Source organism: Pectinophora gossypiella, chromosome 24, assembly GCF_024362695.1.
Source record: "Pectinophora gossypiella chromosome 24, ilPecGoss1.1, whole genome shotgun sequence".
In the NCBI taxonomy this organism is placed as follows: Eukaryota; Metazoa; Arthropoda; class Insecta; order Lepidoptera; family Gelechiidae; genus Pectinophora; species Pectinophora gossypiella.
In genome coordinates this window covers 5,025,830-5,051,176 of record NC_065427.1, presented here as the reverse complement: position 1 = coordinate 5,051,176, position 25,347 = coordinate 5,025,830, and the positions used below count along the sequence as shown (strand labels likewise).

Genomic DNA, 25,347 nt, shown 5'->3' with positions numbered 1-25,347 from the left:
CCAGTTATGTAATTTATTTCTCAACACAACATAACACAAGCTCACGTCGATATCCTAATTGGTGTAGCCAGAGGTACATCCATCGTAAGATGAACTAAGTACCCACATCTCACCGAGCTTTCTGTTAGACCAACGTGATAGATTGTGTGCAGTCGAAAATCGGTAAAGACAGTGATAGAAATGTATGCTATTGACGTAAGGTGAAGTGATATAAAGTGAGCTGACATAAGGTGAGGTGACATAAGTGAGATGACATAAGGTGAGGTGACATTAAAGTGAGGTGATATGAGGTGACATGACATAAGGTGAGGTGATGTAAGGAGACGTGACATAAGGTGAGGTAACATAAGGTGACATGTCAATGCCGTAAGTACATGTTCATCACTGTCACTGACGTCTTTGTAATCGTTTTTAATTTGGCTAAGGCGCCTCCTTGGTCGTAAACTCCGCCCATGACCTGTATACATCTCTGTCCTGTAATAAATAAAATAGATACGTACAGTTTCAAGCAAAATCATGAACAAAAGCTAGTGTTCTTGTTATTGATATTGAAATTCATCAAAAGTCAAACAAGTTCACAGGATTTACAAGTTAATTGTACCCAATGTACTTTTCTATTGTCTACTTGATAGCAGATAATGGTGGCTATTTCTTTATCAAGCAGGTCGGTCTATATCGTCGATATGAACTAATTAATGAGATAACGAATTCGAAACCTAAAAATCCTGTTAGTAATAAGACGATTTATTTTTGGGGAAGTGAGAGTAACTGGGCCTATTCGGTGTACGACGCGTTCTTGTCGCGGGAGTGGGCGCCTGTTACTTCAGTAGGCCAGAGTAAGATAGTGGCTGAGTTCGGATAGAGACCCAGACCTATGGGCTATAACGTAGAACCCTTGTCCAGGGATACAGGTGAAGACCTCAACGGTTGCAAAGGCGGAGATGGGAGCCATCGGTTCAGTAATGGACGGAAGGGGCAAGTCATAGGAACTGTAACCTGGAACCTGACAGAGTGCAGCAGTAACTGTCAGTACTATTCAGCGGCGGACAGGAATCCTAGTACGCCTTTGAAATAAACTACTCTGGGCGCCATCCCACTCGCGTCAGAATCAGTATTGCGGGGCCGAAGGCAAGAGGGAAACCACTGCCCTATTTTGCCTAAAAAAGTAGCATGGAGAATGCTGCACCGACAAGAGCGTGGCTCTAAATTAGTAAGAGAGTAACTTTAGTCTGATACCTATTTGGTTCGATTAGGTCATTCCATTTCGTACTTTGGAAGGCACGCTAGGGATGAACCACATCTTGGACCACGCTAATACCATGCTTACAAGCGCGTACGTCAGCAGACTCATGCACGTCGATCCTGCCGCGTTCAGTCGCTTCTCTCGCTCTAGCAAGTGACGGTTCTAGTAACAGAAGAAGATACAAGCATACAAAAGTGCAACAAAGTGCTGACAGATGTGGATCACACTTCAAACCGCCAATCTCGAGTACTTAAATAAATAGATACAGGAAAAAAAATCCGTGATCCGTGCTTCGGAAGGCACGTTAAAGTCGTTGGTCCCGGCCACTATTTACTGATGTAAGTACGTAGTCGTTACATGAGCCATGTCAGGGGCCTTTGAGTGGGTTTTCTTTGTGTGGGTTGTGAGGTGGAATACCAACCCCATCAACCCTGGTGTCAGGTTTGTTATTGAGCCGCGAATGGTAGACAAGGCTCATGTAACGACTACGTACTTACATCAGTAAATAGACATTACTTTTTGGGGGTGGAGGCCTGGAGTCCTAAAACACAGGGTATCCTAGTTTAGGCTCCAGTCTCTACAAATATTGTATTTTTGTATGTATTTATGTATCCATGTGTTTTATTATTTGTAGAGGAAATAAAGATTTTACTTACTTTACTTTAACGACTACCTACAACTTACATCAGTAAGTAGTAACTGCGACCAACGGCTTAAGTAGGTTCATAACCTACTTAAAAAAACAACAACAATTTACTAATTTAATATATATCATTGTAAAAAAAATAAATAATTAATGTTATTACCAGTTATATAGGCGATTTATTTGCACAGCAAACTTATTTATAGTATATACCTACGTACGAATATTGAGCATTGAAAATTGTAAAAAACACAATTATAAAAAGTCTTTATCTTAAGAATTTCTTAAAACAAAACCCTTTTTCCTTTCAGCCGTGATGGGGTAAAAACAAAACTTAAAGTTTTGACTTCACTTTCTTATCATGAGACACTGGTATCACAACATCTTTCTTCATCACAGATGTCATTGGAACTGTAATGGTCAACATCCCTTCTGCAGACAATTTTGACTCGATTTTCTCTGGAATAGATCCTTCTGGAAGCCTGTATCGTCTTTTGAAGCTCCTTGAAATGTACCCGTATTCATCTTTCTTCTCTTCGTGTTTAGCTTTGACTATAATAAAGCCGTCATTTATATTTAAACTTATATCTTTCGGTTCGAAGTCCTTTAGGAATAGACGATATTCATATTGATCTCGGTCGGTTGTGACTGCTGCTTCTTGATGCCACGGGAAGCTTTCTAACCAATCCATTGATTGTAGCAGTACTTCGTCTAAATTGAACATTGTATGGTTATTCTAGTATACTCACAAATGTTAAATCTCCTTTTCTAGAAAGAACTATGACGTATTATTTTGATAACTTATTGACCACTGTGCACTGTTGATAAATTGTAGTGGTTACAGTCATTTATCATAGATGGCAGTGTTTCCACGTGCTGCCATCTCTTGGTGATTTAGAGAACTTTTAAATATCGACAAATATTTGTCATAATCTTAGAAAGACATCAACGTGCCCCTTTAAATATGACGTGACGTGATGAAAACGATTTGCTAAGGACTTTTGCATGTTTTATAATTTAATTAAGTATATATTAAGTATAAGCCACGACAAATTTATTAAAAATATCATAGAAGGAAAGCTAGAAGGAAAGAGAGGAAGGGGAAGACCAAGAAGAGCTTACATGGAACAGATTAAAGAAAAGGTTAAAAGTCAAGGAATTGGCCTTTGATAGACTGGAATGGAAAATGCTACACCGACAAGAGCGTCGCTCTTAAATTGATGATGATGAAAAGAAAAATATAAAATTATACATACAACAATACCGCCATTCTTTCTACACGATAAAAAGAAATCATACGTTATATTTTTCCGTTACGTCACGTATAAATGACCGTGAAAATTCAACACGAATGACGTTAGAACGTAAACAATAACGATTCGATTGACACCGCGTTGTGAATCATACTGGCGTAAATATAACCTTACTATATTGTCGACTATAAGCTCACAGAGTACAAATTAGACTTGTTAACGTGTATTTAAAATTTAGTTACTCTGAACAACTCCTCAAGAGATTTAAAAACATGCCACTTACCGACAGTTTCGTATCGTAATATTGTTTTATTATTAAGTACGTCTTATCTCTTCTTATCACAACTCCTAACATCACTACTTTATAAGAGACATCGCAGACGTTTCTTCTTAAATTAAGATCAGAAATGTCCGGAATTACTAAAGTAGCGGTCGTGACCGGGGCGAATAAAGGCGTTGGTTTCGCTATAGTTAAAGGTTTATGTGAGAAATTCGATGGAATTGTGTACCTTACATCACGAGACGAGGCTAGAGGTAAAATAGCTTGCCAAGAACTTGAGAAACTGGGGTTAAAGCCGCGGTATCACCAACTGGACATCACTGATGAGAACAGTATCAAAATCTTCAAGCATTACATGAAAAACGAACACGGTTTCATAGATATTTTAGTTAATAATGCTGGTATATTGTTCCTAAAAGACGCAACGGAGCCGAAAGTTTATCAAGCTGAACAAACTATTTGGGTTAACTTCTTTTCGTTGGCGATATTTTGCGAAGCTATGATACCTTTGGTAAGGGATGGCGGGAGGATTGTAAATATATCAAGCTCGTCAGGACACCTTTCGCGGATACCTTCAGATGATTTAAAAAAGAGGTTAAAGTCTACAGAACTGTCTTTAGAAGGATTGAAGGCATTGATGAACGAATATTTGGAAGATGTGAGGGGAAATAAAGAAATTGAAAAGGGATGGGGAGAATTGCCGTATGTGGTTTCGAAGAACGCTGTCAATGCGTATACTTTCATCCTGCATCGAAGATTGGCAGACAGAGGTGAGTTAATTTAATTACTTTGATTGGCAGAAATTGACATAGAACGAATACGCTTACCTTCTTCTGATATATGAAGAAACCTTCATTTAGTGCAATACTCACTATTAGCTACCGAAGAGAAGGAAAACTTCTTTATAGACATGTTTGTCATTCATAATATTTTTAACTGGTTCTTAGTCGATCCCGAAAATATAGGTAGAGCCAACGCCAATTCATAATTTTCAAATCTGAAAATTTTCAAAATTTCAACGCTCTAACCACTAGACTACGGAGGCTGTCTACACAAGCAATACTACTCAATCTATCTAACTATACTTACCAGGTATAAAAGCGACGTGCGTCCACCCGGGTTATGTCAAGACGGACATGACTCGCGGCGGAGGGGACCGCTCGCCGGAGCAGGGGGCGGAGGCGCCGCTCATGTTGGCCTTGGAACAGAATCCGATCGGCGGCCGCTTCGTATGGCACAATGGAACTACTGTGCCCTGGGACGGACCCGACCCTCGGGTGTTCATTGACGGAATGGATAAAGCTAAGCTTTCTTGGTGACCTTGATAAGCAGCTGAATACCTGTAAGATTGCGCAGATGAAGGACCGTCCTTGGGGTATATTTCATTGGGTTGTCCATTCCCGTGTTGGTCGTGGTACACCTCGTCAGTTCACCTTTATAAAAAAATATACCTTACCTTTGCCCTTATCACGTACCCGTAATTTTAACTTAATTTGACAGGACCAGCTACATCTCTTTCTTACTCGTGTTGTAAGTAAAGGACAACATTAGTTTCGAACTGTCAAATTAAAATTAGGTTAAGTTTATATGCGCCCGAATAGGCACCATTATGCATTATGTATTTATGAGTCACAAAGACATCATCGACGACTCTTCTTATGTAACTTTATGCAAATCTTATCTGTTTTATCTTATCTGTTTTATCATGTCTGGAAGATATAAAGTTGTAAGTGCATTTATGATATACTTACGAGATAATTCTGTATAGTCCATTAAACAAGTCCATAAATTGCTTTTCTTTTTACAATGTCCCATGATAAGAGATGTCAATAGAAGGTGTTTCATTAAAAGAATGTGTTTTCTCTTGCTTTGATTTAATGATCTTTTCCACGAATTATGTCTCAAGGTACAAATGGAACAGCGAGTTATCGGCATCTCGTTTTAATATAGAAAATATAATTTGTAACAGGATGATTCAATATATAAATATAACGAATATACATATAGTATGTGTAGTGAAACGAAATATAGAACGAAGGTGAACTACATAAGAAATATGATAAGAGGGACAGCGCCGAAACCGAAAGAAAAGAAAACTAAACACTTTTTTAAATAAAACAAATATGTTAATTTATTTTACAAATTCCTTTGTTATCATATTTCTCTCGTTTAAAATATGCTCTTCTTAATACAAAGATTTATCGATCACATCACCAACGGAAAGAACAATAATATTAGTGAATAGAAAATATAATATCGGTCTGCGTGGTGGATTGCACTGTGTGTCGCGTGTGGGCGCGACTGGGCGCGTCTGGGCGCGGGTGGGCGTTACTTGGCGTCGATGCACTCGGCCGCGTGCTGGCCCGGCTTGGCGGGCGCGAAGCCGGGCGGCAGCGGGATCGAGTTGTACGACCAGCCCAGTTTGCCGGCGTTGGCCCATTGCTGCACTAGCGGCACCTGCGGACGGAAACAATCAGAAATCAGAATCATTTATTCAACGTAATCATAGATAAACTTGTTGAAGGTCAATTTAACATTTTTTGAATCTCATTTCTCAAGGTGTTATTTAGTCACGTAAACGTATCAATACCTAGGCCAGTCAATAGATAATTTGTCAATAGAGAATTTGAATTATGTTGAGTAAAACACGCGTAGAAAACGAAGATAAAAACTGCCTATTTCTTCCATCAAGCGTTGCTATTATTGAATGTTCTTAAATTTTGACAGTTCCCCATACTATTTGAGTATACAAACATATTGTTTTGGTTATATTTTTACATTATAACCCTTTGCGCAGCGTTTAACTGCGAAATCCCCTAAAGATCGGAAAGAAGAAAACTTAGAAAATAATATTTTCAATCAAAACTGCCTTTTCCCAACTGGCTGCTTTTATTTTGCTTTTTTTTTTCGTCCTTCAGACGGGATACACTCCACGTTGTATCACATTTTATGGCAATTTACCACGACTTTTAAATGGACTGTAGGGAGCCAAAATTAGGAACACTCAACAGTGCTGCCGCCTACATTTGAGCTTTTAGTTTTTCCTCATTCGGGATCAGGGTTGGTTTCCAGTAAAGTGGAGAAGGATAGAAGACCGAAGAGTAACGACGTAGAATCCACGTCCGATGCTTTCAGGCAATTCTGGGGCCAAGAGCAAACCCATCAAATTCAAATTCAAAAATATCTTTACTCAGTAGGCAACATAGTTACACTTTGAATCGTCAATTTTTACATAACGAACGTCTCATCCGCCTAAAACTACTGCAGCTTCTCACAACCTGTATAGCCGGGGAAAAGAAGCTGCAAGAAAAACCTCGGCACAGGGCCTTAGACTTTCTTTTAAAAAAAATAAAAATAAACATAAAATATTGTTATACAATTGAGTAATTTAGCTGCCTAATATCAATTCTCAGACAGTTAATCCCATGCATCAAAGGTAAAAAAAATCGGCCAATTACGGCGTGCAAGAAAGCGAGAAAGGACGCTCGCTCCCTCGCTCATCTTGGCAAGTGGATACCCACCTGTATTTTGTTGACCCCGTTGGGCTGCACACTGAGGTGGTTGAACCTCGCGAAGAGTTCCTGCTGGTGCGGCGAGAGACTGCTGCCGGCGGCTGGCTTGTTGAAGTTGACGGACGTCGACATGATGGCGGGGTCCATTTGAGTCCAGTCTGAGTACCCGCTGTTCGAGGAGAACCCTGCAACACAGGTGCTCGTGAAGTTGTGACAACTTTATGCTAACAATAATACGTACAGTCATGAGCAATATAATGTACCCACTTTAGGATTCTGTCGCACTAACATATTTGACATTTAGTGAGACTTACAGTTCAATTTGTCAAAAAAGTTAATGTGACATGGTACCAAAGTGTATACATATTAATGCTCGTGACCGTACGTATTAGCTGCTTGCGTTACGTACGCTTACGTATGTAGTTGTTGTACAAAGGAAAGAGATGCAGTAGGGACGTTACGACCTAAGGGACGCAAGGCGGAGGGAGGTCGTACGGTGCACGTACGTACGCTAATACGTACAACGTACATAACGAACGGAACGGAACGTTCGTATAGAACGGTAACCCTCCGTCCCGCACCAATTCGTATCAGACGCCGTTCTCACCCCCTCTGGGTTTTACTTTAGTCTAAAAGGCCGCTAAGAGCTAAGGAGGAAAGCACGCACTGTCTGTCTCGCTCGCACCTACGCGGTAAGGCTTCACACGATAAGAATGAAAGGACCATGTAACTGTATGAGACCCGTCCCCCCTTCCAATAGATACTTTATTACATAAAGTGTTTTCATTAATATTTGAAAAAAAATTACCAATTAGTTTTAACTTCAAAAACTATCGGGTTAAAAAATAAAATAAAAAAGGTTTGTCGAAAAATTATGACAATAATGTACCAAGTACCCAAAATCATACTAAAAAACCGGATTCCGACTAAACCCCGCGTATTTCGAGAGTCGCTATAGAACAAAAATATCAACTTGTTCTTCTTAACGTGTGGGTTGTGAGGTGTATATATAATATATTACCAGCCTCATCAACCCTGGTGTCAGGGTTACTATTGAGCCGCCAAAGAATACATCAACTTGTTAAGACGCTTCGAATGTTTGAAATCTGTCGGTGGAGGGGGGCGTTTTGACGTCCTTTTTAGCATGTAGTGTCCGGGGTGTGTGTAGAGTCAACACTATGAGTGTAAGGGCGAGTACCTTGGTGGTGGTGGTGGCGCGGCGGCGGCGCGAAGGTGCTGACGGGCCCGAAGCCGGGCGGCGGCAGCCGCGCGCGCCTCACACGCTCCATGTTGTCGCTGGAGACATTGCACCACACGTTAGCCACGGGGGACTCAACTATACAGGGTGTCAGTGACATCGGAACGAAAACTTTGATGGGTGATTCAGACTATGATTCTAAATTGATATCAGGCGGAATTTTCCGTCGAAAAAGTATGGAACTGAAAATTTGAAAATGCACAAAAAAATCCGAGAGGAAATTCCACTTGTTATCAACTCAATCATGATCTGAACCATTCCCCGCAGTATTCGTTACGGTGTCACTAACACATGGGTGTTAGTGACACCGTACATATGAATGTACTTGTATGGCTACCTGTAAGTTCTTGTACGGGATGTAAGTGACATCGGAACAAATGCTAAAGGGGATTGATTCGGCTCATGATTCTAAGTTAAAGTTAAGAGCCTACCTTTTTTTTTGACGTAACTTATTGTAGATTTGCCGCAGATGGCATTAACTACTTGGCCGGACAAATGGGGAGCGCTGAAGGCTCTCACCCGGTACAACGTTTAAGACAACAGGCCTGAGGGTGCCCAGTTGGGCGCGAACCTCGGAAAGAGCCTGCCCACGCTGCGCTTTCCGGTCCGCGGTCGCTACTCAAGACCTTGCGGCCCCATCGACCGGTAATTCTACGAGCGATGTGCCCCGCCCACTGCCACTTCAGTTTGGCAATTGTTTGGGCTAAGTCGAGGACTTTGGTTCGTCTGCGGATCTCCTCGTTCCTGATACGGTCAAGCAGAGAAACTCCGAGCATAGACCTTGAGCTTTCTTATATATGTAGTCGACTGACATGTAAAGCAAGTTTATTTTTATTCCGGGTCAACATCATCATCATCATTTTAAGAGCCACGCTCTTGTCGGTGCAGCATTTTCCATGCTACTTTTGTAGGGAAAAATAGGGCAGTGGTTTCCGTCTTGCCTTCCGCCCCGCAGTACTCCGTCTGACGCAAGCGGGGTGGCGGGATGGTTTATTCCGGGTATTGACAATAAAATCCGTCTAGTATTATACTGGTGCACATACCCGCTAGAGACGGTGGTCTGCATCATCTCGGTTTCCATCATCTCGGCGAGCGCCTTCTGCGTCTCCTTGAAGGGGTCGAAGTCGAGGTCGTCGTCTCCGTCGCCGGCCGCGCGGTGCCCGATGCCGTCTGTGCGCATGTTGTTCATTCTGCAAGTGCAGGCAATGATTTATAATGTACTAAACATAGGCTAAGATATATCTATGCGACGGGGAAGAAGCAAATACTCCTATCTTACAGTTAGGTCTGTGTAAGATAGGAGTATTTCGACGGGGAAGAAGCAAATACTCCTATCTTACAGTTAGGTCTGTGTAAGATAGTAGTATTTGCTTCTTCCCCGTCGATTTGCTTCTTCCCCGTCGTATGGACGTTTTGAGACGCGTCAAATAAAGTTGTTTTATCTAAACAGCCTCCGTGTTCTAGCGGTTAGATGGGGACATGGTCGAAATCACTTTGTGAGACTGTCCTTTGTTTGGTACGGACTTTTCAGGCTTGAATCACCTGAACGTCTGAAAAAGTAAGATGATTCCGAGCTTCGGAGGGCACGTTAAGCTGTTCACCAACCCGCAGTGGAGCAGCGTGGTAGAGTATGCTCCATATCCCCTCCGGTTGATTGAGGGGAGGCCTGTGCCCAGCAGTGAGACGTATATAGGCTGTTTATGTATCTATACTGGATGTTAGTGACATCGTAACGAATACTGAGAGGGATGATACAGTTTATGATTCTGTGAAATATCACTTACACCCCGTACAAGTACGTACAGGTAGCCATACGGGTACGTATTAGGTGTCAGTGACACCGTAACGAAAACTTTGGAGAATGATTCAAACCATGATTCTGCCCTGTATTCTCGCCTCGTATTTGATGGATACTTTTGAGATATGATAAGTAGTACTTGTCAGTAAAAAGACGACTTGTGATGTACAGAAAAACCTACTCCGCTGTATGAGATATTAGAATTATGTTGTTTAAGGTGATACGTTTCAGTCAGCTAGGTAACGCTGCGTCAGCAGATGGCGTTACTTCTGCAGTTTTCGTATTTTTTTCCATTTATTCGTTTAGTGTTGAGTTCTGACCCAGTGAAATGTTAGGTGGCGAAATCTTACATACATTATCTTTAAGTTAAGCTACAATTTTGAAGTATTTACTGCAGATATCATATTGAAACATTGCATCAAAAGTTGGTGTCATTTCAATTTGTGTACAAACACGAAGCTGTCACACACACATGCGAACTAGGTTAGCTATTAAAAGAGATGCATAATTTGAAGTCTACTTCTAACTTCTAAATGGCGCATTTGGTAAAGCAGTCGCCGCCATTCTTAAGGTGATACGTTTCAGTCAGCTAGGTAACGCTGCGTCAGCAGATGGCGTTACTTCTGCAGTTTTCGTATTTTTTTCCATTTATTCGTTTAGTGTTGAGTTCTGACCCAGTGAAATGTTAGGTGGCGAAATCTTACATACATTATCTTTAAGTTAAGCTACAATTTTGAAGTATTTACTGCAGATATCATATTGAAACATTGCATCAAAAGTTGGTGTCATTTCAATTTGTGTACAAACACGAAGCTGTCACACACACATGCGAACTAGGTTAGCTATTAAAAGAGATGCATAATTTGAAGTCTACTTCTAACTTCTAAATGGCGCATTTGGTAAAGCAGTCGCCGCCATTCTTAAGTTTCACGGTTCAAACCCAAGTGCATGTTTTAATTGTTTTTACTTTTTGTATTTTTTTTTACAATTGAATTTGGCGAACCCGTCTATTTGTTACGGAATTTTCAAAAAGTATCACTTTTACCAATAATATTATAATTATACAATAATGTACTTTGCACTAAAGTACCTTCCGTAATTTCCGTATTTTTTATTTTGTAAAATTCTAACAGGCATTAATCGCATCAGTGAACATGCGGCTAACTAAAAAACTACTGAACGGATTTTCATACGGTTTTCACCAATGAGTAGAGTGATTCATGGGCGTCCTTTAGGGTATATAATTTATACAAGTTTTTTTTTTTATAAAATGGTTCAAAAAATGATGATGAATGTCATACATAATTATCGTTACAAATATAGCCGACTTGGAGCTTTCGGCGTAAACACTGCCTGAGCCCATTGAGATATAACAAAACAACGTATGGTTGAATTGTTCCTTTTTTGTAGGTCTACCGAAAAGTCCACAATATGTCATAATAATTATATTGTGTATAAAGAATTGTGTATATGTATTGTATGATTTTACAAATAACGATCACAGTACAGTAATAATAAGGTAGATTTTTCCTAAATTGCGTCGGTTCAAACTTTGTCGCATCGCGTTTGAAAGATGTAATAGCGCTTCAGGACGTCCCGCAAGCACGGCGCGGATGTCGCAGTATCCGCATATAATTATTATGACTTGTCATTTAGTTCCAATAAAATCCGCGGGACTTCATACGCATGTCAGTGACAGCTGGTGATAGCATGCGGGACACTTACAATACAATACAATACAATACAAATACACTTTATTGCACCAAACTAAAAATAAATAATTACAAAAAGTCTCTTAATTAAGTACATGGCAAATGGCGGCCTTATCGCTTAAAGCGATTTCTTCCAGGCAACCATAAGGTGAGGAAAAATGTAAAAATAATAATTGAAAGATTGCGGGTACAAACTATAAGTAGAACTTATTACCAATAAAGTACAATTTTACCAATAAAATACATGCAAATAAATATATATAACATACTTACAAATATAATATATACCTAACCTATATACATAACCTAACATATATATACCTACTTATATAAATAGTACACACAAAATAATAATTTATGAGTAACCACACTGACGTTCATAATAATAACGAAGAAGATTTTGAATAATGTGCAAGGATTTGACACTTAGCAGCTAATCGAATTCTATGTTGTTTTCTCGCCCAGTCCAGACGACTTGCAGCGCATTTCTGGACTTATATTTACGCGTGGTGTTTATTGTTAGGTTAGTTAGTTCAGGTTAGGACGTCTTTTTTTAACGAGGACGTTAAAAAAGGACGAGGCTGGGACGTATTGAAGTAGTATTTCCATATATACGCGGCCTAAAATGGGCTGTTTCAGGGACCTGAACTGGTTGCTGTCGAACTTATTATCACGTTTTCTTGATTAAAATTCATAAATAAGTCAAATAGAAAAAAGAAAAAAGATTTTCGTTAGTTTTGGATCTGTCATGATGTCTGTGATGTTTGTTTATTATACATAAGAATTTCAAAATTTATCTTATTTTTTTCCCAAAGGGCAAGGCAAAGAGAACTATGCCTATACAGCCATGTCTTGTGTTTTTTTTCTTGATGATGATTAATGAAATGATGAAACCTAAGCCCCCACCCTCGGAGCAGACTCCTACTCCGAACCCCAAACGAAGTAAGCGGCTTGTTGGCGCAAAGCGAAAATAGATAGGTACACTTTGTTTATTGAATATTCCGATTTAATAATACTATCGGGAATGTTTTCCGACTAACTTAATGTGATCATTAACCACAAAACACCACTTCGTATTGATTATTTAGTTTATTCAACGAAGAAATCAACCTTCCCGTTCCCGTTTCCACCAAAAAGTCCGCGGCTAAGATAATATAAATAAATCTGTATGTTGGATGGAAAAACAATTAATTAAAAATGACTACTATTTAGGCCGGCAAATGCAACAACTTTTTTTTTTATTTGGTTTTCCCCGAAGGGTAAGGCAAAGGGAACTATGCCCATACAGCCATTTCATTTTATGTATTGATTTTTTATTATAATATATGTCCTCTTTTAAAACACGGTACTTACCCATTATTTAAAAATGTTTAAATAATATGCGTTAAAACAGAAATATTTTTCCAATATTCCTTTTCTCAGATTGTAGTATTTTTAGTTTTTTATTTATATTTATTCTCTTCATACAAAATCTCTTTATAAATTGTCACTGACATTCTATTACACTTGTCAAGTAGTCAAAGCCTTTAGAGAAAAAAAAAACTATCACGCACACAAACTAACATTGACACCTCTACACGCTCAGCAAATACACTGTAATCTGCACCACTACAAATGTAGAATTGATCAAAATTGAGGGTCTGAAATATGGTACTTCTCGTATTCGGGCCCTAAATTTTTGTTAGTTTGCGAAAATAATACACCAAAATATTACTATTTATCGGTTTTATAACAATATTCCTCTATCCGTTTTCCTGTAGCACTGCATCAACTTTTGTATGGAAAACGAATCACCTTAAAACTCTGTTATAACAATAGGCTAGTTTCCAACTAGTCAAATCAGTTACTTTTTACTAAACATCAAATTACTTACTTACGTAGTAAACAGAAAATTACTACGGAATTTGTATGAAAAAGCACACTGTGACGTTAAAAACCGGGTGTGGGTGGGATTCGAGTATGAGTGTGTTGTAAGAAAAACGTAAAAAATTTCGCACTTATTTTTAAATTTTTCCTTATTTCTTTTTTAAATTCATAAATAAGTTAAATAGAAAAAAGGTGACTTTTTGTCACCTTTAGATCTGTCTTTATTTAGTAATCAGAATTTCATAACTTATCTTTGACCTAGGAAACTCAAACTACCCAATTTAAATTTAAAAAAATGTAGTATACCTTTGTTTGTGGTCCATCTCGAGCCTCTCGGCGCTGAGCATGTTGTGCAAGTTGTAGCGAGGGTCGGGCGAGTGTCCCCTGGCCAGGAGCAGCCTCATCTGCTGCGCCTTGTGGAAGTCTGTGAAGAACTTGTCCATGTTGCCTTCTAGGTAGCGGCCTTCACTCTGTAACAGTTGGTATATATTTAACATAACATCACGCCTGTATCCCCAAAGGGGTAGGCAGAGGTGTTAGTGATACTGTACCGAATACTGAGATGGGTTATTCAGCTCATGATTCTGAGTTAATTCTAAGAGGAATTTTCCATCAAAAACAGTAATGTGAAATTCAGGCGAGTAGTCGTAAAAAGTGTAAAATCGCCGGCAGGCTAGATATTTAGTGGGCGACTTGCCCCCTACATACACATATACATAAACTCACGCCTATTTCCCACCGGGATAAGCAGGCTATACCTATGTAAGTACTATTATTATAGTTTGATTGTGAAAGATTTAGTAAGATAACATCACCGCTTTAGAATAGCCTCCTGTAAGGGTAATGTTTTTGACAATGTAAATACTTTTGTAAATGAATATAACTCGCCATTTAACAGACCTCCCCTCAATCAACAGGAGGTGGTATGGAGCATACTTCACCACGCTGCTCTACTGCGGGTTGGTGGAGGTGTGACCAACGTCTTAACGTGCTGTTGAGGAGTGGCCTGTGTCCAGCAGTGGGACGTATATATGCTGTTTATGTTATGTTATGCCGCCTAACGCTATTAAATTACTACCGTAAAAGCAAGAGTTATGGATAGAAGCTTACATTATTTTGTGGGTTATCGAATCCGTTGACGAGCCCCCCCTGCAGGGGTTGCTGGTTCATCACATGCTGGTTGTGCATCATGAAACCGCCCATGTTACTAGCGAGTGACCCAGTCGACATAGAACTGCCGCCGAGGTTCGACGCGATACTGTTCGACGTCATAGAACTGTTGCCCATTGAGTTGTCTACGCGCATACCGAACGGTGGAAGCATACTGGGATTTGGATGAAAATTAGCACCTGCAAATGGTAAGAGCGATATTAGGTCGGACATTTTTGTGAAGTCATCGGTGAACTAGGTACAGTCATGAACAATATCATGTCACTTTAGGACCCTGTCGCACTATCATATTTGACATTTAATGCGACTTACGGTTTAATATGTCAAAAAAGTTAATGTGACATGGTTCCAAAGTGTATACATATTAGTACTCGTGACCGTACATGGGTGAATATCAAAATGTGTCAAGTTTGGTGGCGACTTTCATATAATTTTTTCGTGAAAAATTGGGGAAATTGGGAAAATTGGGAATTGAAAAATTCCTTTTTCATGTCGGAACCGAGGATCCTTTTGGATCTTTTTCATGTCGGAACCCAATTTTTCACGAAAAAATAATATGAAATTTCGCCACCTTCAAATTTCAATTTTGAAATTTTGAGATTCACCCACATAAAAGGAACTCATTCGTTTAAATCTGGAGTTTGGAATCTGCCATCCTATTAAGAAATAGACTCACATTCGCTAAGGAGTTTTTCTAAAAAAGCATTTAAACCGTGTTGTAAATACGTACACATCAAGTTATGTAGATATCATAAGTTCGTTCTTTCAAATTAAGATGGCTGTTCAAATAAAGTGCAAATATCGGTTGTACCGTGTCGTTACACACCGTCGTTTGTGACAAGATGGGCGGCGGACACTAATTTACAGAGATTGGTTGTCTATTTGTTAATTATTGAGTTAATTATTGATCTTGTTAATGCATTTTTATATAAAACAATACAATACAAAAAATCTTAGTACTCCGTCTGCTTCGATCACTCTACACACAGAATAAAGGTCCATACTTACCTAATAATTCACTAGTAGACTCAAGTCCTATACTAGAAGTGGGCATATAGAGTTTGGGGTCAACCATGTGCTGTCGGGCTAATAATTCATTCTGTCGCATCAACATTTCACTGCGGCTACGTTCTCTCAACAATAATTCCTTCTGGTCCATGCCTTGGCTAATTTGATTAATCTGTCTATCGTACCCCATGTCTCGGTCTAGGAGCCCGTACCCGTTCACCAGTGGAGATTTCACGTGTGGCATCAGATGATTGCTGTCCACCAACCCGGCTAACATTTCTCGATGCCTCTGCATCATCATTACTTCATTATTGGCATCGTTCAGGAGGTTATGCGTGTTGTCGTCTTCTAACAAACTGTGATCGCTGTTATCTAACAGGTCGTGGTTCTCCAATAAGCTATGTCTGTCGGATTCTAGTTCATCTAATTCGTTGGATAGGTACTGTTGCGTGTCATTCTCGAATACAGAATGTGTTTGTGTGTTGAACGTTTTCTCATCAGTTTCATCGTTATTAATACTATTGCTTTTCGTTTGTTTGCTTTTGTCGGCTTTATTTTTCTTGCTAGTCTGTCCGTTTGTGCTTTCCTTTCTGCTAGGTTTGTCGTCTTTGCTTTTGGCGGGGGGTTGTTGTGTGAGTGTGGGACTGGACGATTCTGATGTGCCGTTTTCTTGTGATTTAACTGTAACAAGGTATAAAAATATGTTAGTTATCCCTACTGTATAAGATAAATGCTACAATACTGATTTACTGGATTGGAGTAAACAAAACGTAGAAGAAGTTTCTCAATTTACTGGGTTTCCTATTCGAAAAAAAAATATATAAAAATTAAATCCTCATGAACATGGACTACCTACCTCTAATCTCCAAGACTCCAGTTTTACAAGACTGAGTCTGGAGGTTTCTCAGATGAGACTGAGCCTGGGGGGTTCGCCGCCGAGACGGAGCTTGAAAGGTCCACAGTCCTTGCCGTCGTCGGGCTTGGGGCTGTGTTGCTACCTCGTGTCATAATATAGCTCACCTTCAGCACCCGTAGAGGGTTTGGGACTATGTTTCCTATGCGGCTCGCTGGGGGGTTCACAGCCGAGGCTGGGCCAGTCCTTGCCGTCGTCGGGCTTGGGGCTGTGTTTCCGCGCGGGGCTGGCGGCGGGCGGCGACGACCCGAGGCTGGGCCACGCGTCCTTGCCGCTGCCGCTGCTGCTGCTGCTGCCCGACCCGCTGCCGCCACCACTGCTGCCGTTCACAGATTCTTTTTTAGATCTGGAAGTAATTTGGTGGGGATTTGTTAGGTTAGGCTGTTTAATAGGGTCAGCAAGGGAAGGATAGAGGATATTTGCTGCAATGGGATGGGATGTTTGAAATTGTGACTTAAGACGTCAAATGGTGACATCTTTACGGTGCGGTGATTAAAATTATCTTGTTAGAAGAATATAGAAATTATAGTGATACGAATTGTATATAAAAGAGTGTACTAAGTGATATGAAGAACCCAGCTCTAAATTTTTAGTTATTTGAACACAGTTACAATGCACCCTGTATTTGCCCTAAAAAAGCCACATTGAGGCTGCCCGCCCACGTCCGATAATCGGTAACCGAATTTTTGTAGGAGAAAAATATAACGTACTGATTTCAATAGCGCAACACACACGTCCTACAAAAAGTAGGTCAGAAATAAAATCGGTGCATTCCGACCGATCCGATTATCGGCAACAAATGTATGTAAACGCACACTACTCGCCGACAGTCGGCCGCATGCACTGGCTAAGAAAGGACGTACATTCAGGTATACGTTCTCTCTGTCCACTACGTGCTGCTCCCTCGATAGCCACAGACAAAAATGATGGAGGTGTGCGTTGAGTCGGTCACAAAATCAGTTATAAGAATCGGAGGAACGATTGGCCCGACTATCGGTCCTACAAAAAGTCTGACGCGGGCGGGCAGCATGAAGCCATTCATCTCAAAAGTATGGTATAAGAAGACCAGGTATGCTCAATCATATGACAAGCCGCCATTACTAGCCCATTGCTGACGTAAGTGTTACCACTGTCTTACCACTAAGGTGGTATCTCCAACATTCCAAGGACGTAAATTTCATTATTGAAAATTATCTACATTACTAACTAATGTATTTAGTTACTATATGATGACTTGTCACAGATATAAAAATCATTAAAACTGTAAGTATTTTTTTTACTAAAAGTTCAAAATGTTCTTGCAAAGTAAATATAAAAATATTGGTTATGGGTAATTTATTTTTTACGAAATGGCAATACGATGAAGTCAGCTGGGCTAACCTTGAAATGTTAGCTGTCACTTTTGGGCATACCTGGTTTTCTTATACCATGTATAAAAGTAACTGTGCAATATCAACACGAATAGCAATATTGCTTTTTTTAGATGAATTGTTCCAATGGTGCCTTTTTAACCCAGCAGTAAGTAATTAGTTGTATATTAAAACATAATAATAATGAAAGGTACTCACTTAGATGAATTGACTACGTTTATATGAGAGGATGTGACCACTGTTGTCGGTATAAAGTTCGATGGATTGCCGTCTTTTGAACTGCCCTTTTCTGCATTCGTACTAGAATTACCTGCAATTCATATAATAGGATATTTTTACTAAAGATACATTATAACATGCTAATCTAGAAGTAGTATCCAGTCTAAGATCAAAAATCAATCTCATATTACTTTTCGACTTATTTTCGAATTTTATTTATGAATTAAATAACAATAAGTACGACGTTTGACCGCTTTTATTGATGACGTCACATGACAGTATTTCCATACAAACTCCAAAAAACTTTCGTTTTGACGTTTCGTAAAATGTATCTCATTTGACTAGGTTGTCAAGTAGCCTATTTGTAATCAAGTATTTTATTGAAAAGTAGTTCATATTTTAATTAAAAATGGGTAGGGCGGAGGTATGCGTTTGTAATAAGTAACTCGGCAGGGATTCCCTTAAAATGCATAAATGGTTTTGTCATAATTTTAATTATCATAATCCTTTTCGCATAACGTTTTTAAGCATAATAGTACTTTCCCATAATAACATCTAAGAATACTGGTTTGTTAGGTATAACTTATTTTTGGACTAATATTTGTTGGTATAAAATTGATTCGCATATAAATAGGTATCCATAATTCTTTTTTAGAATAAAAGTGTGCTTTAATAAAAGTGTGAATAAAAGTGTGTTACTTATGCTTATATGTCATTATTGTCATTAATTATTATGCTTATGGTAGTTGAGTTTCAAAATTATGCTTAAAAAGAAAAATTAATACTATGCGTAACTAATAATAGGACAAGTAACATTATGCAATGGTAAATGATTACATACAAAATTATGCGTAAAAATAGAGAACCAACTCGGCACCCGGAAAATAATCCAGTCTTCTACGCGATTCTCTTTTTCCGGGACACCGTGTACAAATACATATGTTTCTGTATCTAATATTTTAATTTTTAGGGATCCATAGGTAAAAAGCAAAAAACGGAACCCTTATGGATTCGTTATGTCTGTCTGTCCGTCCGTCCTTATGTCACAGCCAGTTTTTTGTATGTCTGTTGACCAAATAGATGTCTTTAACTATCTACATGTTTTTCATATTACCTGAACTATTGTTAGAGTCTCGCTGCGAGGCCAGCAGCTGGTTGTGAAGCTTCCGCTCGTACACCTGGTGCAGCCCCGCGTGCATCTCTTCCTTAGTGAACGACGCCTTCGGATCACCTGCACCATACAACCACAATCATAAGTGTGTGTGATACTGATGTTACTATTATGAAAAGCTTCCTTCTCTATTTTAAACTTCAATTTTGTTGTGCCCGAAAGGGTCTATGATGTGATACTCATATCCACCATCACCAGCCCATTAACGTCCCCACTGTTGGGGCACGGGCCTTCCCTATGGATGGATAGGGAGACCGGGCCTTAAACCACCACGCGGGCCCATTGCGGATTGGTGGTTATTAACGACTGCTAATGCAGCCGGGACCAACGGCTTAACGTGCCTTCCGAAGCACGGAGGAGCTCGAGATGAAAACTTTCTTTTTTGGGGTCACCCATCCTATGACCGGCCTTTGCGAAAGTTGCTTAACTTCAACAATCGCAGACCGAGCGCGTTTACCGCTGCGCCACCGAGCTCCTCAACTCATATGTGACTTACAAACTTGTACTGTCACGAGCATTAATATGTATACACTTTGGTACCATGTCACATTAACTTTTTTGACAAATTGAACTGTAAGTTTCACTAAATGTCAAAAATGTTAGTGCGACAGAGTCCTAATGTGGGTACATTATATTGCTCATGACTGTACACCGTCATGGTATGCAAATAAAGAATATTGAATATATGAGCTAGGGGATATCGGCGGCACAATATGGGACTTTCCAGGCTACGTTTACCAAAATCAATATAGCTTTACCTATTTTCTCATTACTTGGTAACATAATTATTCCAAAATACAATATACTGACAGAAGCATAATATATAAAAATAATTGTTGCTTGATATTTGGACACACCCCGGACACTTCATACAAACAATCTCATTTTACACAGACACCACACATTGACATTATCGTACACGCGCATCTGTGTGTGTGACGTCTGACACCATACGATTCAAGTCTAAACTATGTTCGAGGGGGTGAGGTAAACCTAGCTCAGCCGCTGGTGGGGAGCGGAGAGTTGCCGTTCTACGTATACGTAGTATCATTCCTTATTCTATGATTTGGATCACATTATATATAGAATTACGTTGCTACCTTTTTTTTGGGGAACTTAGGCTGGAAAGCACCTCATTCATCTAAAGAGCAATATTGCAATTTGACATTTGCGTATATAAAAATTTATATATCTCTATATCTATATATCTTTGCGTATATTTGTCTATTTCTCTTTTGTTTTGTATTTTGTTTTTTCCTGTTTGTGCAATAAAAGTATTTGTTATGTTATGTTATAAAAAGTAAGTGCGCAATGTCCAATAAATGTCAAATAGCAATATTGCTTTCTTAGATGAATAGCAACAATATGGTCTTCGTAGACGCCCTGGTTGTTTGTATTACCTAGCTCGTGCAGATACATGCAGTCGGGCTTGGGGCAGGGCTGGTTCTTCATGAAGTTGGCGCAGTACTTGGTGGTGCCCAGCGATCCCTTGAGGACCCGGCCGTCCAGGGTAACGTTGTTCACGCCCTGGATTGCCCGCAGCGCGTCCGCCGGGGACACGTACGTCACGTACGCTGACGCCGACGGACCCTGCAAGAGAACTTAACTTAAAATACTACTCCACCACGCTGCTCCACTGCGAGTTGGTGGAGGTGTTTTTTATTTATTTTATTTAAGGAAAACCAACATTTTTTTTTGACGTGACTTATTGTAGATTTGCCGCAGATGGCATTAACTACTTGGCCGGACAAATGGGGAGCGCTGAAGGCTCTCACCCGGGAAAAACCAACAGTTACAGTTGTGCGTGTATGAAGCGATTGATGAATGTGGAGGAAGCAAGAGAAGTGTGTCAGGATCGAAGCAAATGGAATTCTATAGTCTCTGCTTACCCCGGTGGGAAATAGGCGTGAGTTTATTTATGTAACAGTTATAAAATACAGAAAGTAGACAACAGACATAACAGTTGCAAACTAATTACAGGTTTCCACTAAACTGACTAAACTAGTTAATATGATATCAGAGAGTTGTGCAAATTAAAGTTAGAAGAGAGAAAATAAAAAGTAAATAAGTAATAGTAGTAAGTAAGTTGTTTACGGCTAATAGCCGGGACCATACGGCACAACGTGCCCACCGAATCACTATTTATGTTACACAGTACAAGACCGTTAAACCCGGCTCCAGGGGGGCAGAGTCATCTTCTCTGCCCTCCACTGGGGCAATTTTCGGATAGAACCCTTGCCCTCTCTTAACGGCTTAATCTCAACGGTTGCAGATGCAGAAACGGGAGCCATCGGTACGGCAACGGAGGACTGAAGGGACAAGTCACAGGGACTGTAACCTGGAACCTGACAGAGGGCAGCAGTAACTGTCAGTACTATTCAGAGGCGGAGGACAGGAGTCCTAGTAAGGCTTTGAAATAAGACTTCTCTGGGCGTCATCCCACTCGCGTCAAACAGAGAAACCACTGCCCTATTTTACCCTAAACAGTAGCATGGAGAATGCTACACCGACAAGAGCGTGGCTCTTTAATTAATGATGAGTATTTATTTATGTTATGTTGTATAATGGTGCTAATTTCAGTAACAACATCTAATTTTATTTTAAGTTATACCTGTCATTTTCTTATCCGCCGAAATAAAAAAGGACGCTAATCGACAGCCATGAAATTTATGGAACACACTTCAATTTTAGGCACAAATCTAAAACAACCCTCTAAAAAATGTACATTGGCCGATAACCCAACAGAATTAAGTTGATAGCACACGTCAAACGGGTTTCATTTTAAAATTAACAGCTTTCAATGTTTTTCAGCCGTCCGTTTTCTTTTCAGTGGATAAGAAAATGATAGGTGTAATTTAAAATAAAATTAGATGGGGGCAAGAGGAATTAGCACTGTAACTTCGTCCTTAACATAGTGCTTAGCTTAATATAAGTAAATAATATTTACATTTACCTGTGAGCCTGCATATGTGGTACTTTGGTTTATAACTACTTTGTGAATTTTGCCATATTTGCCAAAGTACTCCTGCCGTTTGAGGATCTGAAATGAAAAATTACAAATTCTGTTAGAAAAAAATAATTTAACTAACTTTTTGAATTTTAATAAAAAAAAAACGTAATAAAAAAGGCGACATTTTATCACGTTTTTCAATGTGCAATCAATCCTATGTGTTTTTCAGTGTGTTTATTATTATTAACGGCCTCCATGATCCAGTGGTTTGAGCGTTGGGCTCACGATCCGGAGGTCCCGGGTTCGATTCCCGGTGGGGACTTATCACAAAAACTACTTTGTGGTCTCTACTTTGGTTTGGCTGATCACCTGATTGTCCGAAAGTAAGATGATCCGTGCTTCGGAAGGCATGTTAAGTCGATGGCCCGGTTACTACTTACTGATATAAGTAAGTAGTCGTTACATGAGCCATGTCAAGGGCCTTTGGCGGCTCAATAGTAACCCTGACACCAGGGTTGATGGGTGTTGGTAATCAACCTCACAACCCACACGATAGAAAAAGTACATCTATCTACCAGGGTTGGTGACACACGGTAGAAGATTACATCCCTAATCATCATCATCATCATGTCGTCCAAACCGTATCCGGCGACGGCGACTCCTAAATATCTATCCCGGTTCGTTGTTGTGGTGGTTGATGGGTGTTGGTAATCAAACTCACAACCCACACGATAGAAGAAGTGTGTTTATTTATACAAATGCTAGTCATTTCGTGTTTTGCCTAACTGTAACCGCTTGATGGCGCTGTAGCGAATAGTCGTGAGTTTTTATGTGTTAATTGTGTTATGTACCTCGGGGTCTGCGAGGCGCACGGGCAATCCGACCACGAACACGAGGTTGTTCTGCACGACGCGCACGTTGGCGAGCGCCCGCCGCGACTCCAGCGTCTTGTTCCGCCGCTTCTGCTCGCGGGCCTTCTTCTCCGTTTTTATTGCTGCCACCTGATCACATACCAATTCATTATTAGAAAGATAGTAAAAAGATTTATCAATATGTTGGACCGATAAGCATTGAGGTCGTCACACCATCTTTTACGCGGTCTCCCTCGACTTCTAAGGCCGCCCTGAGGTATCCAGTGAGTAACGACCCGTGCGGCCAGGATTGGCCAGAGATCGCGCAAAGTCGAGAGGAGTGGAAAAACCAAGGGGAGGCCTTTGCCCAGCAGTGGGATCGTATAGGCTAATTAAGATATGTTGAACGCCATATTACGAATTTTCCGACAGGAAAATCCACTTGATATCTACTCGGAATCATAGTCTGAATCATCCCCCAAAGTTTTTGTTACTGTGTCACTAATACCCTTTATATCACAATAAGATTACAAGCTGCCACAAATTAATGTAAAACATTTTATAAACGAACAAAATAGACGCGGAACAGAAATGAGGGTCTTCCAACTACATTCGAAACATATAGATGGCGCTGTGTACAGCGCAACTCTGTAGAGTTGCCATCATTTAACCGTAAAACTTCATGGATAACAGACATGAATCTTTTATCTTTGTTTTTGAATATAAATGATGACACATGTTATTAGACCTTTAACTCTTTACCACATTTACTAGGTAAAATGTACTTTTTACAACATTGGAAAATTAAAAGAAAAAAACACTTGGAAAGCTGAGAAAAGTTCCAATAATATCAGTGTATCATATTTGGTACAACATGCAATAACGAAGTATTGACTGGCCAAATATGGTACAATACGCATGTGTACCTAATATGGGTCTGTATGCGGTAAAGGGTTAAAGAAAGGTGTATAACGAACAGTAAAATTCACAAACCTGCTCCTGACTGAGCGGAGTGAAGTCTGCCGGGTTCTCCGGGTAGGCCTTCCGACACGCTGGGCAGAGCCCGTTCTCTCCTTCCCGGATGCGATTCCAACAAAACCGGCATATCTGCAATGAAAGAGATTGACTTTAAACCACGTTTTAAATAATGGTGCTAATTCTTGCAGACGTCATCTAATTTTATTTTAAGTTACACCTGTCATTTTTTTATCCGTTAAAAAAGAAAGGGACGGGTAGTCGACAGGCATAAAATTTTACATCGGCCAATAACCCGACAGTATTAAGTAGACAGTACGTCAAACGGATTGCATACCAGGGAGATGTCTATTCATTCATTTTAAAATTAACTTGTTGACAATCATCCGTGCCTTTCCTTTTCGGCGTATAAAAAAATGACGGGTATAACTTAAAATAAAATTAGGTGTCTGCAGGAATCGGGGCCAGTATAGAGTAGGTTAATAAGGTTCTTACATATATCTCGTATGATAAAATGGACAACCAATCTCTGTGAAAGTGTACGCGGCGCATCTTGTCACAAGCGACTGCGTATAACGGTGTTGCACTTTATTTGAATAGGCATATAACATCTTTTTTTGTAAAGCCGGTTGCGATGGTATAGCCATATCCTGAGACGCGAAGACGACCACTCCGTCAAGAAGGCCTTAAACATACCTGATCGACCGCGTGGAAGAGGTGGACCGCCTTCTACCTGGTTGTCAACTCTCCAGAAAGAGATTCGATTGGAAAATCTGAGTACAGAGACAAGCCAGAACAGAGTAGAGTTCTCTGGCGCAGACGTGTAAGGAGACCCGACCCCAGCTGAACTGGGAAGAGGGATGGACAAAGAAGAGGCATAACATCTTTATTTGAGAAAAGAGCTTATACTATCTACATAATTCAATGTATACGTATTTAAAACACAGTTCAGACGCTTTTTTTAAAACTCCTTAGCGAATGTGAGTCTATTTGCTTACAGTATGATGATGCTGAGTGGTTTCTTAACTCACTGCGATTCCCTTTAACCCACACGATAGAAAAAGCTTAAATTCAAATGCTGAACGAACGAACGACACGGGCTTCAATTGAGATAATTAGGTCTGTCACCTGTGCTGTTTGACGGCGAATGCGGTA

General features: G+C 39.9%; 2 protein-coding genes across 5 annotated transcripts in view; one reads left to right on the top strand and one right to left on the bottom strand.

Annotated features, from left to right (window-relative positions):
• The first annotated feature begins 3,296 nt into the window (after positions 1-3,296).
• On the top strand, positions 3,297-5,208 carry LOC126377899 (carbonyl reductase [NADPH] 3-like). The gene is made up of 2 exons (XM_050025952.1): positions 3,297-4,189; positions 4,512-5,208. The coding sequence occupies exons 1-2, from the start codon at positions 3,547-3,549 to the stop codon at positions 4,736-4,738; spliced, it is 870 nt and encodes a 289-aa protein (XP_049881909.1). The 5' UTR covers positions 3,297-3,546; the 3' UTR covers positions 4,739-5,208.
• Positions 5,209-5,520: 312 nt separating this feature from the next.
• Positions 5,521-25,347, bottom strand: part of LOC126377834 (uncharacterized) — a 36,712-nt gene continuing 16,885 nt past the window's right edge. For 2 of the 4 annotated variants that reach the window (XM_050025785.1, XM_050025786.1), the window contains exons 4-17: positions 24,211-24,324; positions 23,218-23,367; positions 22,370-22,456; positions 20,817-21,006; positions 19,360-19,476; positions 18,225-18,336; positions 16,764-17,002; positions 15,744-16,424; positions 14,676-14,914; positions 13,872-14,035; positions 9,233-9,379; positions 8,130-8,227; positions 6,941-7,116; positions 5,521-5,876 (exon numbers count right to left, since the gene is read on the bottom strand). In XM_050025785.1, the coding sequence (XP_049881742.1) occupies positions 5,748-5,876; positions 6,941-7,116; positions 8,130-8,227; positions 9,233-9,379; positions 13,872-14,035; positions 14,676-14,914; positions 15,744-16,424; positions 16,764-17,002; positions 18,225-18,336; positions 19,360-19,476; positions 20,817-21,006; positions 22,370-22,456; positions 23,218-23,367; positions 24,211-24,324 (2,643 nt within the window). In that variant the 3' untranslated portion in view covers positions 5,521-5,747. The remainder of the gene's footprint in view (positions 5,877-6,940; positions 7,117-8,129; positions 8,228-9,232; positions 9,380-13,871; positions 14,036-14,675; positions 14,915-15,743; positions 16,425-16,763; positions 17,003-18,224; positions 18,337-19,359; positions 19,477-20,816; positions 21,007-22,369; positions 22,457-23,217; positions 23,368-24,210; positions 24,325-25,347) is intronic. The other 2 variants (XM_050025787.1, XM_050025788.1) reach the window with 2 other exon arrangements.